Source organism: Mesoplodon mirus (genome assembly GCF_964341445.2).
Source record: "Mesoplodon mirus genome assembly, chromosome: 7".
NCBI lineage: Eukaryota > Metazoa > Chordata > Mammalia > Artiodactyla > Ziphiidae > Mesoplodon > Mesoplodon mirus.
Genome location: NC_138983.1, coordinates 66,749,579 through 66,765,242, shown reverse-complemented (window position 1 = coordinate 66,765,242; position 15,664 = coordinate 66,749,579). Strand labels below are relative to the sequence as shown.

Below are 15,664 nucleotides of genomic sequence, written 5' to 3'. Positions count from 1 at the left end.
CCATCATTCACCACTCCCTGATTTTTCTTCTGCACTATGGAAGGCTCTTCTGGGTCGCGGGGACTCTTGTTCATAGTCTGGGTGTAATTATCACAAAACAGCCTCTGACTTTAGGGAAAATAAATAAATAAATGGACTTTGGACGATGTAAGGAGATGATAGCTAACCAGTCCTGCACCCAAAACTGCACTTAGAGCAATTCTGATGTCACTGTTAATCATGCCAATTTATGTTTTGAAAGGAAACCAAATGATGAATATAATGATTATTCCTGTTTCTGCTTCCCCCTCTCTTTCTCCTCAAAAACTGGCAATAACATTAAAGTCAAATTAAACATCTGTTTGAAAAATAAGCTGGAGTGCTGATGACAGCTGTGCTGGACTTACAAATGCACCACAGCTGTCAAACTCTAAATTAACAATGATTTTCATTTATGAATAGTATAGAACTAAGATATTATGGAGCTTTTTCTTCTCTACTTTCCTGGCTTCCAGGGGCTGTTAAATGCAAAATGTTGGGGAAATGCCCAAGGGAAAATGTAGCTGAAATCAGCCCGCAATGATTAATAATGGAAGGAGTGGGAGACATTCTTTCTTCTTACTTAATCTCATTTCTTCACTGGCTTTAGTTTGGGTAGTCTCTGTGGCAAGCAGGCTTGCAGGAAGGCAAATAGTTCAGGGACAATTCTTTGATTAGTGGTTGCAAATGAATGGTGATGGAGCTGTGAGCACCTCTGAAGGAATGTCATTTTCTACAGCACTGAGGACCCTCTGCTCATCTTTCCAGCATCCTTTGGGTCTTCAGTGGACTTCCGCCCATTCTTCTACCAGATGAAGTAATGAATGACCAGGTATATGACTCTGTTACCCTGTGGTTACATACTGGGTACAAAAAGATCTAATCAAGCCATTTTGGTGACAGGGTAAAATATGCCAACCTGTTTTACACTTACTTCATGAGATTGGCCAAGACGGCAGAGCAGAAAGAGCCTGAGTTCACCTCCTCTCATGGGCACACCAAAATCACAACTATTTTCAGAACAACCATCAATGAAAAAGACCAGAACCTACCAGAAAAGATCTTCTACAACTAAAGACATCAAGAAGGAACCACATGAGATGGGGTAGGAGGGGCAGATTCATGATGGAGTCAAGTCCCATACCCCTGGGTGGGCAGATAATTATACTGGAGAATAATTACATTGCAGAGGTTCTCCCACAAGAGTGAGAGTTCTGAGCCCCATGTCAGGCTATCAAACCTGCAGGTCCTGGGCTTCCCTGGTGGCGCAGTGGTTGAGAATCTGTCTGCTAATGCAGGGGACACAGGTTCGAGCCCTGGTCTGGGAAGATCCCACATGCCGCAGAGCGGATAGGCCCGTGAGCCACAACTACTGAGCCTGCGCGTCTGGAGCCTGTGCTCCGCAACAAGAGAGGCCGCGACAGTGAGAGGCCCGTGCACTGTGATGAAGAGTGGCCCCCACTTGCCACAACTAGAGAAAGCCCTTGTACAGAAACGGAGACCCAACACAGCCAAAAATAAAAATAAATAAATTAAAAGAAGGCTCAACATTAAAAAAAAAAACAAAAACAAAAACCTGCGGGTCCTGCACTGAGATGAGCCCCCAGAGCCTTTGGCTTTGAAGGTCAGTGGGGTTTGATTTCAGGAGTCCCGAGGGACTGGGGGAAACAGAGACTCCAGTCTTAAAGTGAGCACACAAAATATCATGAGCTCTAGGTCCCAGGGCAAAAGCAGTAATTTGATAGGGTCCTGGGCCAGCCCTACCTGCTGGTTTTGGAGTGTCTCCTGGAGGGGGTGGAGGAAGGGTGTGGCTCACCCTGGGGACATAGACACTGGCAGTAGCCATTCTTGGGAGCTACTTCTACCATGTGGATGCTGGTGCTGGTCGACGCTGGTACTGGTGGGCGCCATTTTGAAAATCTCCCTCCAGCTCATTAGTGCCAAGACCTGGCCTCACCCAATAGCCTGTAGGCTCTGGTGCTGGGATGCCTCAGGCCAAGCAACTAACTGGGACGGACACACACACACACACACACAGCCCCACCCATCAGTAGGTAAGCTGCCTAAAGACTTCCTGAGCCCACAGCTGCCTCTGGACATGGCCCTGCCCACCAGAGGGCCCAGGATCCAGCTCCATCCATTGGTGGGTAGACACCAGTCCCAGAATCCCCTGGGCCCTGGCCCTGCCCTTAGGAAGACTGGACTAGCCTCTAGGCCAGCCTCATCCACCAGGGGACAGACACCAGATGCAAGAAAACCACAATCCTGCAGCCTGAGGACCCAGCCTGTAGCAGGCCAGACCCAGCCCTGGGTCCCAGCCCTGCCCACTAGCAGGCCAATACACTTACTTCATGACCCTGAGAGACAAAGTAGGTGAGGAAACATCTCTTTGTCCTTTTCTACCCTTGTCCCAGGGTTGTCACTGTCCTACCCAGGGAAGGGGTGAGGCTCAGGAGTGGAGGAACACATCTACTATATATTCCCTGGTTAAAAAAATATGTATATGGATTGAAAAGTTACTGTAGATATGATACCATCTGATGATTTTTCATTGTTGCATTTTTACCCTGTGACCATTTCATGTCAAAAATGTCCCGGGGCAAACAAATTGTGGTATATACATGTAATGCAATATTATTCAGATATAAAAAGGAATGAAGTATCAATACATGCTATAACATAGATGAACCTCAAAAACATGGTAAGTGAAAAAAGTCAGATGCAAAAGATCACATACTGGGGGCCTCCCTGGTGGCGCAGTGGTTGAGAGTCCGCCTGCCGATGCAGGGGATACGGGTTCGTGCCCCGGTCTGGGAGGATCCCATGTGCCGCGGAGCGGCTGGGCCCGTGAGCCATGGCCGCTGGGCCTGCGCGTCCGGAGCCTGTGCTCCGCAACGGGGGAGGCCACAACAGTGAGAGGCCCGCATACCGCAAAAAAAAAAAAAAAAAAAAAAAAAAAAGATCACATACTGTATGATTCCATTAATGTGAAATATCAATAATAGGTAAATCCGTAGAGACAGAATGCAGATTGGTGGTTGCTAGGGGCTGCAGGGAGAGGAAAATGGGGTTCCTGCTTATGAGTAAAGGGTTTTACTTTGGAGCAATGGAAATATTTTGGAACTAGACAGAGGTGGTGGTTGCACAACATTGTGAATGTACTAAATGCTACCAAATTGATGGCTTTAAACTGGTTAATTTCATGTTATATGAATTTAATTTCAATTTTTAAAATGTCCACAGGATCTAAACATCATGTTTTGATCCCACCACGATCAGGGCCTGGAATATCTTGGCAATCCCAGCTCCATCACTGGGATAGGACTGGGACTGGTTTTGCTGCCAGGGCTCTGGGTCCTTGTGCATGATTGGGGTGGGCCATTCACTCGCACATACCCACCGAGTTGTGGTCACACCGCTGCCCCTTGCAGTGTGGGTTTCAGTGTTCCATCTGAGCCTCAGTTTCCTGCTGTGCCTGGAGCACCTCCACAGCACATACTTCCTTTTAATTCTTCCCAGTTTTCTCCCCAGGGGTTGGATCCTACACCTGGGACTCCAGCTGCTGAATGAAACTCTGCTGCCATTGGACTGCTGCCTTGGAACTATGCCACTGCCAGCCTCCCAGGAAGCCCCGGCATCTGGATTCCACCTGTTGGATGACATGTCTTAGAGTATCTAAGTCTTCCTGAACCAAGCACATGCTACCCTTTTAACCATGGTCTTGGTTTCTCCAACTGCTCTCACAAAACCAGCCTCTTCTACTGGTCTGGGGTTTCCCACCCCCTTTTCTGTAGATTCCTTGCTTCCACCCCTAGTTAGCATTGCTGAGGTTCTAGCCAGCCTCAAGGGAGAGCCACCCTGACTTATGACAAAGGAGCCTGTGGTTCTTCTCAATACTTAATGCCAGAAAAATTGCAGGGTAAGCTGCACTTCAGCCACATCAGATCCTTCTAATCCTGCCAGCATCCTCTAAATCATACACAGAGTCATCAGTTGTGGGTTTTCTGTGTTATTTCCTTCCAAGATAAAAAGAGTTGGTGAGCTCCACGAAGTTACAAAATCTTATGAGTTCTGGCTAATCTCTCCTAATACTCATCTCTATCCTCACTAAAAAGTCTTTCTCTTGCCAGGTCCTTGGGTTTGTTTTCCATTTTCTAAAGGACATTTAGTTTCCTCGCCTCCCCAACCCAGGCAGTCCCCTGCCTCTCCAGGCTTCACAGACCAAGTGAGGCAGAAGGTGAGGGTGTGCGGGTCAGTGTAGCTTAGTGGTGATTAGTTAACAACGAGGGCTTTGGAGTCAAGTGGAAGTGGGTGTAAGACCCAGCTCCATCACTAAACTGCTTTATTACCCTGAATATAAACTCTCTAAACCTCAGTTTTCTCATCAAGAAAATGGGAAGAGTATAGTGAAGACCCTACAGGTCTTTTATGAAGATTAAGTAAAATAAGGCTTGCAATGCACCTAGCATAGTTCTTGGCAATAAATGTAAGCTACTTAGACTACTCTTCATACTAACTGATGCATTGAGCATCTCTATACGTCTCTTCATATCCTCTAATCCCAACTCTGATTCCATCCACTGTTGCTATGAGCAGCTCTGTCCACTGTAATTAGATGATACACACCTTGTCTGTGTGGTTACCTCTTGCTTCTTGTCCCAGAGCTTCTCTTGATGCTGCAGTACATGTTCAGAACCTGATGAACATTCACACACGTGCAGCCCAGAGTGCAGGGGCGTTAATGCCTGTGGGGCTACCCTTGATCAATGGAGGATGAAAACCAATGGATAATGGCTTCCCCCTTCATTCCTGGGCACGCTGCTCTGAGACACATGTCATATGGCTTCTCCAGAGGTCCCAGCAGGGGCAAGCATCGACTGCCTACGGTGATGACCAGGTCAATAACACTTGACCAAATAACCCCCATCCCCACTGCCCCCACCTTCTCCCTGGGATCACTCCCCAGATAAACTCCCTGCACCCAAGCCTTTGTCTAAGCTGGGATTTTAGGAGAACCCAGGCCAGGAATCAGCAGTTATTGAGTTCCTGGCACTGGGGTATACATTAGAGCAGGGGTCAGTACATTTTTTTCTATAAGGTGCCAGATAAAAAATATTTTAGACTTTGTAGGCTATAAGGTCTCTATTGCAACTTCTCAATTCTGCTGCTGTAGCGTGAAAGGGGCCCTAAACAATCCATAAATGAATGAACCTGGTTGTGTTCCAATGAAACCTTCCTTATAAAAACAGGCAGTGGGCCAGATGTGGCCCACAGACTGTGGTTTGCCAACCCCTACATTAGGGCCACACAGATGAGTAAACTTGATCCCCTCCTCCATGAAGCTTGCAGTCTTGGGTGGGAGGAGGAGCACCTACAAATGAGGCTGCAAAGGTGTCTGCAAACATCACTAAGGACCTTGGACCCCATGCGAAGGAATTTTGGCTTTATTCTTTGGTGACGGGGAACACTGAATACGTTCTCAGATCTAGTAGCAGCTGCAGCTGGGAACAGGTTATTTCATGTGCAAGAAATGAATTACTCGTTTTTAATATTTCTGTGAATCCCAGTCCTGCCAGAGGGCTGCCTCCCCTCAATCCATGACCAAACTTCCCATCAGATGGCCAAGTTCCCTTATCTGTTACCCTTGAGGCCAGAGGTATCTCAGAATTCAGAATATTTTTGGATTTCAGAAAGGTAACACAGGGTACTTTCCATATATTTTGTAACATCCCCATCAGGGTCTGGGGCAGCATCAAACACATTAATATTTATACTAAAAAAATATAAATAACTTCAAGTCAGTTCAAGGCAGGTTTGGGTCCTAAATGAGTTAAGAAAATATCTTTTGGATTTTAGAGCTTTTTGGGTTTCAGAAATGCAGATGAAGGACTGTGGACTTGATTTGTTTTGTGTTTCACCCCTAGACTGTGACATTCTCAGAGACAGTCTCTGAACCCTCATTGACTGCATGCAGTAGGTGCTCCATAAATGTTATCAAGAGAGTGAGCAGACAAGAATGGCAAGAGAACATTGTTGATGGAGGGATTTAGTGGAAGAAGAGGCTGGTCAGAAACTCTGGTAAAGGACATAGGGAGACTTAAATGCTGTGATCAGGATTCTGGACTTGATCTGGAAGGTGATGGAGAGCCCCCTTCAAGTTCGTTATGTAAGCAGTGTGACTCAGCTGCGTATGAGGACAGCAATTCTTATACCAGTAAGAGGCAGAATCACAGGGCAAGGAACTAGTGTGAGCAGTACAAGGTTCCTGCAATAGTGAGGCAAGAAGTGCCTGTGAATAAGGCAGTGAATGTAAAGCAACTGAGAGAAGGAAGAGGCAGTTATGGCAACTAATCATGTTGGGGGAGAAGGAGAAGTTGCAGGTGAACTTGACCTGCCTGAGATGGTAGAGTACAGTACTAAGATCACAGACTCCGGAACCCAGATGCTTCTCTGTTTAAATCCCAGCTCTGTCACTTACCCTGTGACCTTGGGGAAGTTACTTAACCTCTCTGTGCCTTAGCATCCTCTTTGGTATCCACTTCATAGGGTTGCTCTGGGGATTAAACGAGTATTGATAATGCACCTAGAACAGGGCTTGGCTCTGGGCTATTATCACTGCCTGCAGCCAATCATTGTTTCATAAGGTTGAATTCCCCAAATGATTCACCAAGTGACTATCTCCTCCAGGGTAAGGCAACCCACATCTCAAACCCTCCCAAGAAGTGACAAGTGGGTGTCAGAAGTCTAGTAATAAATGTATGTAATGAAGGTATGGAAAGACAAGATCACTTCAAGGGACAAAACTTTTATCAGACTTAAGGGGATAGGACTTCCCTCTGATGGGGTCTGTAAACATCTGTTCTATTCACAGAGGCTTTTTCTTTCAAGCAGTCACCACTTTGCTGTAACAGTTTGCAGCGCTGAAGCATGCCACGGAAACTTTAAGTGCTGGGTCGTTCAATTGTAGGGAGAAGGCTATAAGGAGGGATGTCTTAAAAGCCTGTAATTTAGAAATGTTCAAATCTTTGCATCCAAATGGAAAATGGAAATGGTGTCAGGTTTGTGCCAAAAGGAAAGTTGTAATTGCTACGTGCTTCCCTTCCCAGCCCTCCTGGGCAAAAGAACATAACCAGCTACGTGGGCTTCAGAGCTGTCATCTACAGATATTTAGCAGACTCTGCAGCTTACACTACCAGTCTGCCTTCTCCCAGGAATATTACCCAAACACAGCAACACAAATGCCCATTTTTGAAAGTGAGGGCTCTGCAACAAAGTTAGTGTCTCCCCTTTCATCTTTCCTGGAATTTGCTGCCAGATGTAAGCATCCAGACTAACTTTTTAGTGAATCTTCCTTCTAGCATGTCAGTCCACTGTTTAATCCACTAATGGCTCCCTTGTTCCTCTTGAATCAAGTTCAACCTCTTCATCCTGACATTGGAGAACATGCATGATTTAGCAATGGATTTCAGCCCCCAATGACCTTCTAATCTCACCAAGTCTGTCTGTTTACTGTCTCCCAGTGCCGCCATATTTACTCTCACCTCTAAGTTCTCACGTTAGTTTCACTCTGTTCACTCCCTTCACCTGGAATGGCCTCTTCCCTTCTGTCCCTTTATCCACACCCTACTACTGCCTTCAAGATATAAACTAACCTTTCTAAGGAGCTCTGGTGCTCCCAATATCACATTCTTCATTCATCTACTTTCTGACTAACCATGTTTAATTTGTCCCCAGTTCATGTCTGTCTCGGGTTGGCTAAGTTTTGCATACGTATTTTTATTTACACCACAACTAGACTTCAGGAAAGTGTCTTGAAAGTCAGGATCCTTGTTTATACTCTGAGTCTTTCTCAGTGATGGTCAACTCTGGACACATGGAATACTGGTTGTGATTGGTTTCTCCAATACCACCTTCCACAAGAAAAAGAAGGAAACTTTCTCATCTAGATAAAGGGTATTTCTCAACTTGAATCAAGGCATCAGTTTGATACCTGTACTTCCTGTTATACTTAAAAGTGAATTATAAGAGTATTCCCATTAAAATCAGGAATAAGCATGAATACTACTATTTAATATTGTACTAGAGGTGATAGATAATAAACTAAAATATGAAAAAGATACAAAGGTATATTTATTATTTCCCCCCAAAATGAAAAATAAGCATTAGAACTATCAAGAGAGTTCAGCACTGTCTAAACTCAAACTCAAGGTACAAGAATCAATAGCTTTCCTAAACACAAGCAATCAATGATTAGAAACTTTAACAGGAAAAAAGAGCCCATTCACAAAAGTAATAAAATACCTGTGAGGGAAAAAAAGCCTCACAAGAATGTTTAATTCAAATGAGGAAAAATTACATGACTTTCCTGAAGGACATAAAAGACCTGAAGAGGGGATATTCCATATTTCTAACTGGGAAAACACATTGTAGGTTGCTACAATATAAAAACATATTGTAGGGTTTGCAACACCATTCAAAATCCCAATATAAGTTTTTATTAAACACAACAAACTCATTCTATGATTCGTCTGGAATTATGAATCTGCTTGAATGGCCATGAACATTTTGAACCAGAAGATTAATGAGCGACGACTTGCTATCAAAACATAAAATAAAATTATGCTATAAAATGGTGTGGGTTTCATGCAGGGATAAAAAGATCAACAGAACAGAACAGACATGTATAAAAATTTTATATTTGTTAAAGTAGCATTTCAAACAATAAGGGAAAGGACAGTATTTGATAAATGGATGTGAAACAACTACCTAGCCATTTTGAGAAAAATAGGTAGATTTTCATTTCCCAGCTGTGCTGGACAGCTCTGGTCTGTCCCTCCAGCTACTTTCTTCAACCTTCTGTACCCTGTTCTTTGCAGGAGAGGAGAATCTGTGTGAACTCTATCAACGAGGCTTCATTGTCCTCGTGGTTGGAGTCAAGGTCAAAAGGGAGAATCGACAGGGAATCAAGACTGGGATCCCTGTGGGTCACCTCAGGCTAGTAGCTTCCCTTAACTGAAGTTCTCAGCCCCTGGGAGGTGGTGGTCTTCTCTGCCCCGTCCTTTGCACACTCCTTTCGCCCCTTCAGACATGGGTGCTAAAAGCTCCTCTCACTTTTTATTTTGGCCACACCATCATAATCAGACCCCTGATTCAATGACCCTTTGGCACCTCATGCGGAGCATGCCATCTATTTTTTTCTTCAGGCTTACTGATACCATATTATTCACAAAATTAAATTCCAGGAAGATTAAAGACCTAAATTTATTTTTAAACCTATAAAAATATTAACAATATGGGAATATATTTATAACCTTGGGTGTAGGAAGTTTATTTTAGACAAGATACAAATCAAAATTCATAAGAGGAAGGATGGATACATTTGACTAAAACAAAATTTCAAATTTTTGGATGATTAGATACTCACAAGCAAAGTTAAGAGAAAGATGGAGAGGAACATTTGAAATTTATAACAAAGTGTTATTATCTGTACCATATAAGGATCAATTTTAAACATAAATATATTTTAAATATATTAAATTATATATTTACATATGTTTATATATAAAATACATAATATAAAATATATTTCATACATATAATATACACATATATTTTATATATAAATATATGGAAATATATAAACATCAATTTTTAAAAGAAACATTATTGGAATAATGGACAAGAATATGAATGGGCCATTTACAAAGAAGAAATAAAAATGGAATAAATATTTGAAAAGATTCTTAATATTACTAGTAATCAGGAAAATATAAATTACCACAAGACACCATTTTTAACCATCAGATGGGCAGAACTTCAAAGAATGATAAACATCAAGAGCTGTTGAGGAACTTCCCTGGTGGTCCAGTGGCTAAGACTCCACACTCCCAATGCAGGGGGCCCGGGTTCAATCCCTGGTCAGGGAACTAGATCCCACATGCCACAACTAAGAGTTCACATGCCGCAACTAAAGATCCCACACGCTACAACTAAAGATCCCACATGCCACAACTAAGACCTGGTGCAGCCAAATTAAAAAAAAAAAAAGTTGTTGAGCAAGTAAGGAAACAGGCTCTCTTGTTCACAGTCAGGGAGAGTGTTTAAGTTGGCAAGCTTTTTGGAGGAAAATCTGGCAGTGTCTATTAAAATTATAAATGTCCATCCCTTATGATCCTACTTCTTGGCAGCTACCATGGATAAAAACTTTCATATTTGCTCAAAGAGGTATGTATAAGGATGTTTATTATAGCATTATTGGTAATAGTAAAAAACTGGAAACAATCTAAATGTCCATCAACTGTGGAATAACTAACACATTTGCACAGTAGATTATATGCAAAAGTTTAAAAAAAGAGATAGATCCATATGTTCTGACCTGGAAATATCTCTAACACCTTTTATTTAGTGAAAACCCATTTAATTTCAGGACATCACATAGACCATGATACCATTGTGTAAAGGGTACTTGTATGTTTTTTTATATGCATATAAACTCACAGATAAAAGTCTAACAAATACACGCCAAATTGATATCTATTGCTACTTTGGGGTATAAGACTTTGGGATTTATTGGGAGATATGTCAGTGATTTTTCACTTTTTTTGTATTCTTTATTTTTCTGTATTTCACTATTTTCTGTATTGTTTGAAATTTTACAATGTGAATGTATTTACATCTTACCTATAAAATGATTTCTTTAGTGAATAATTATAGATTACATTTAATTCCTTCAGAAAAAGATAAAAGAAAGGTAGAACATGGGGCTTTAGCATTAAATGGAAGTATGACTTCAAGAAACTTGCCTAATTCACTGGGACTTGTCTCCTCCTGCATAAAAGGGGGAAGTTTGTTGTGAAGATTAAATTAGACAAAGCCCGCTAGATGTGCAGCTGACTTCATGGTAGACAGTACTGGTTGTCCCTTTCTTTCTCCTCTATTTGGCCTGTGAGAACCTTGAGGGCCAAGATCTTAACTTCAGTTGCCTGTACACTGTGGACGTCTGTGCACATAGAAGCTCAGTTACATTTACTGAAAGAATGAGTGACTGAACAAGCCACATTTGTTTACTGTTAATGGATAAACATATGTTCACATATGTTCACTGTTAACGGTAAACAAGAGATGCCTTTTTGGTTTCCACCAGGAAGATCAAAGGCTTCTGGTCTGTGAGAACAACAGTCAAAGAAAACCAGAGATCTACACCAAAGGGATAAGGGTTTTAGAGCAGGAAGACTCATCACGCAGACCTGATATTGGAGAGCCCCTCTGTGGAGTGACAGGGCTGCCATGGGCAGGGGTGTGGGTACTGGAAAGCCAAGCTGAGAACCCCGTCTCCAGGCTGAGAGACTGAATATACTAATGGACAAAGGCCAGGCTGTATATGACAGTGACAATAGAAATCTGACCCCCAACCTCTGCAGTAAATGGCCTGGGAAGCCAAACCACAACTTCTGCAGCCATTAGTCCAGAGCAGTTAGGACTTGGGCAATGATGTCAACTGTCTAATTCTTGCCCCACTGCCTCCTCTATTTCCATCTCAGGACCAGCCAGAGAAAGCCTAATATGCTTTCCAAACCAATCACATCAGATGCTCCATTTCTAGTTAGCCTGCTCTCAGCTTCCCCATGCCAACAATCTCCAGTCAGAAAATACCCAAAATCTTCTCTTATTTTTCACTGTAAAGCTTTCCCACTCCTCTGCCTGCCTCTGAGTCTCTGTCAAATGCTAGTGATGGCAGCTGACTTCCTTGCTACATAGCAAGCTCTGAATAAATAGCCTCTTTTCTCAGTTCAGTGGTCTTCGTTTATTCCCACAAGGCCTTCTCCCACACTGCAACTAGATACTAGATACATGTTATATATTGGGATTTATACTTATACATAAATTCTACTTCTAAATTTAAAACAAATCACCAATGTAGATTAGTGCCAAAAGCCAAACTTCCCAAGGAATCTGAGGAAGGATGCTCAGCTTGCATTAAACTAAGAAAAAATTAAATGATGTCCATACAGATGGCAGCAAAAAGAGGCCAAAGACAAGACTGAGCCTGGACAATGGACAGAGGTTTCCAGAAATCTCTGCGAGCTTTTTTTTTCTCCCATAAGCCAGGCACAGCTGGATCCATAAACTGCAGGGACTGGAGAGCCTAGGTGGAATGCCTCCTTATCAGTCTCTCCTCAGGGCTGGGCTGTAGTTCTAAGTCTTGAGAAATGTCCACCTGCCACAGGTTCAGACAAATGAACCAAACATATACATAAGGCCTTAGGGGATTTAAAGAAGTAGAAGATGGTTGGGAAGTTCCCAGCCCCTAACTCCAGGGAAAAGGGTTTCTTGGATGCTGGCATTGGAGCCTTGCCTATCTACCTATGACTATTTGCCTGTCTGAAATCCTAAAATTCCCAGCAGCACTCTATAGAGCCTTAAAATGTATTTAAAACAGGTTATAGCCACATTTCTCAAACTACTTAATGTTAATAGATGTCTCAGCAAAAAAGGAGCTTTGCAGTCAAGTTTGGGAAATGCTGGGTGAAACCAAGTTAAACAGACTTCTTTTTGGCAGGACTTTGCAAAACATTCAATATGCTAATGTATGTTGTGAATCTCCAAGAAGGAGATATATACCATACAGCATTTTCCAAAGTTATTTAACCATAGAAATTGATTTCCTGCCCACCTATTTACATCTCCCTGAACATCATTCTATAACATACAATATACAGGTTTGAGATAATGCTACCTTTCAGGGGAAAACCATTGGCTGGCTCATACCTCTCGTCATCTATTGTAACTCACCAAGATGAGGATCAAGATGCCCCATAGGAAGTGGTGCAAGAGGGCAATTTTGATGGGAGAAGGAAGAAGACAGGATCATAAAGCAGAGCCTGGGGCCAATGGAGGTTACAGTCAGGTCTCAGGTCAGCCTAGCACAGCTTAAGGATAGGGGGTGTATTCAGGATGGAGGAAGCCAAAAATTATCCTCGCCCAGGTCATAATTTTTCTTGACCAGCCATAGGATCATTATCTCTAGGAAGATAGAGAGTAACCAGCAGATCATTGTATGGGAAGAAAATAGAGATTCAGGTGATTGGTTCTTTTCATAGCACTTTGCAAAAGACCGCCCATAGTCCTGTTTTAGAGTCAAGATAAGGGAGGGCAGAGAGATGATACAATTTGTCTGATGCCCCAATAAAGGCACTTTTCCTTCTGCAACCGCACCACGGAGACTTCGAGAGAGCACAGGAAAGGGGAGTGAAGTGTTCCAAGGATTCCCTTGTTCACTTACTTTAGAATCACACAGCCGGTTCCTGCAGGTGGCGCTATCCAGAACACCTGGATCCGCGTCCTCCTCCGTGGGGTGCTTTCGGTGACCGCAACGGGGCAATTACTCATAAATTGTGTTTCTTCTTCATCTATGATCTGTGAAAAACCAGTGGAAAATAAACACATTAAAATGCAATGTCACTTTGGGAAGTTTCCGTGTTGACACTTCCTTAATTTTATTTTTAAATCTGTCATTTTCTGTTAGTAGTTCTACATCCCCAAGACACCAGAATAGTGCCTGGCATAGAGGCCCACTTAATGCTTGTTGAATTAACGTAAGGGCAAGGATGTAGCACCTGTTCTCTGCTCTCTGGGACCAGGATCTTATGTCAGCACTTTGAGGGACAGGCCACTAGGTGTTGATCTTGCTCATTTCACTACAACAACCTGTGTCCCACTTGAGGGAAGGAGGAGGGTGGGGGAGAGATAATCCAAAGCAAACACTATATATCTAGATGTTGTGATTCAATTTTATAGCTTGAAATTAAAATGTTAAAAGAAAACCCCCCTTTGGAGTAAGTATACCAAAGTACATAAAGTCGCCCAGCTCTATAGCACTGTTTACTCCTGCAGCCTCTCCTTTCTTAATTTGTGCCTGATACTGGTGTTCTCCCAAGTTAACCATCCAGATTTCCTATGACACTGCAAAAAAGCTGGTAGCCATTCCCATTCCACAAGGCTGTGTTCACCATTTCTCCTGCTTGCTTCTGGGTCTGCAGCCAGGACTTGCCTATGCCTCTCGTAGAACCACAGATTGTTAGACCTGAACGGATCTTTTGGGGAAATCATCTAAATCCAATGGGTCTTAAGTGCCCAACTCCAACTGATTGGTAGTAGCTGTGTCATGAGTGGTGTTACTAACATTAACAGAAAACATTTATTGGGTGTTTAGTGTAGGCTAGGTACTAAGCTAAATGCTTTATATGAATTACTCATTTAATTTTCAAATACAATTTAATGAGATCATTATATCCATATTGTATTTATTTTATTTAAAACGTTTTTTAATTCCTCTCTTTTTTAGGAAAGCAGGTAAAAAATTAAGTCACATCATATACTTTCATCACTGTGCAAAGCAAAGGCAACGTTTTGTTTATCTCTATATTCTTTATACGTCTCTCATTTCCTTCCTTTGTTTACCACTCACTCCTAAGTATTTAATATATGTCCTTCTGAATATCTATATCTACACATATACATATATTACATAGATAAGTGTGTGTATAATTTACTTGAAGTTACATAGAGTTGTTTTGTATTTTAATATTTCTTTCACTTAATCTTATAATTTTGAGATATGTCAATGTTACTACATGAGAATGTAACACTGCAACTGACTGCTGCTTAGTACACTCCACTGCATGCATAGACCACATTTTACTTATTCTCCCAGTGAGGAGCACTTAACTGACTCCCAGCTCTTTGCCTCGACAAACATTGCTGTAAAACAAATCCTCATGCTGCTCTGCTTATGAACCTACCTGAGAGTTTCTCAGCAATATAAACCATGTAGTGGGACTGCTTGGTTGTGAGGTTGCGGGTATAATCATATTAATTTCACTAAGTAGTTCCAGATTGTTCCGCAAAATGGCTTTACCTACTTTCATTCTATAAGCTATGCATAACTGTTCCCAATTCCCCATATCCTCACTAGTACTTGTGATTATTGGACTTTCTAATTGTTTCCAATCTGATGGATGTAAAGTAGTATCTTGTTTTCATTTAATACTAGCAAATTTGAGCATCTCTTCATAAATTTATCATGTTTCTCTTGTGAATTGCCTACTCAAAATATTTACCGGTGGATTTTTCTTTTTCTTGTTGATTTGTAGGACTTCCCAGATATGAAATGCTCATCATTTACAAATATCTGTCTGTCACCCAGACGTTCATCTTATCTTTAGACTTCTTCAATAATTTCCATCTAATCAAATTGATCAATTTCTCTCCTATGGCTTGTATTTTTTTCGTCTTGCTAAAAACACTGAGATCACAAAGATATTCGCTAGTATTTTCTTCCATTAGCTTTATAATTTTATTTTCACATTTAGGCCTTCAATCCATTTAAAATTTACTTTTTAATGTGATGGAGTAGGGATCCAACTCGATTTTCTCCATACTGTGAGCTACTTCAAAACAAATTAGTAAACAGATTTTTTTAGAGCAGTTTTACACTCACAACAAAATTGAGCAGAAAGTACAGAGAGTTCCCATATACCCCCTGTTCCCACACATGCACAACCTTCCCCATTATCAACATCAGGCATCAGAGTGGTCCATTTGTTACAACTGATAAACCTACAGAAACCTACACTGACACATCATC

The 15,664-nt window shown here is 41.9% G+C and overlaps 1 protein-coding gene across 1 annotated transcript in view; it reads right to left on the bottom strand.

Annotated features, from left to right (window-relative positions):
- SPON1 (spondin 1) overlaps positions 1 to 15,664 on the bottom strand; it is a gene marked incomplete at its 3' end in the record, with an annotated part of 275,229 nt that overhangs the window by 180,589 nt on the left and 78,976 nt on the right. The window contains exon 3 of the mRNA XM_082627909.1: positions 13,301 to 13,434. Coding sequence (XP_082484035.1) covers positions 13,301 to 13,434 — 134 coding nt within the window. The remainder of the gene's footprint in view (positions 1 to 13,300; positions 13,435 to 15,664) is intronic.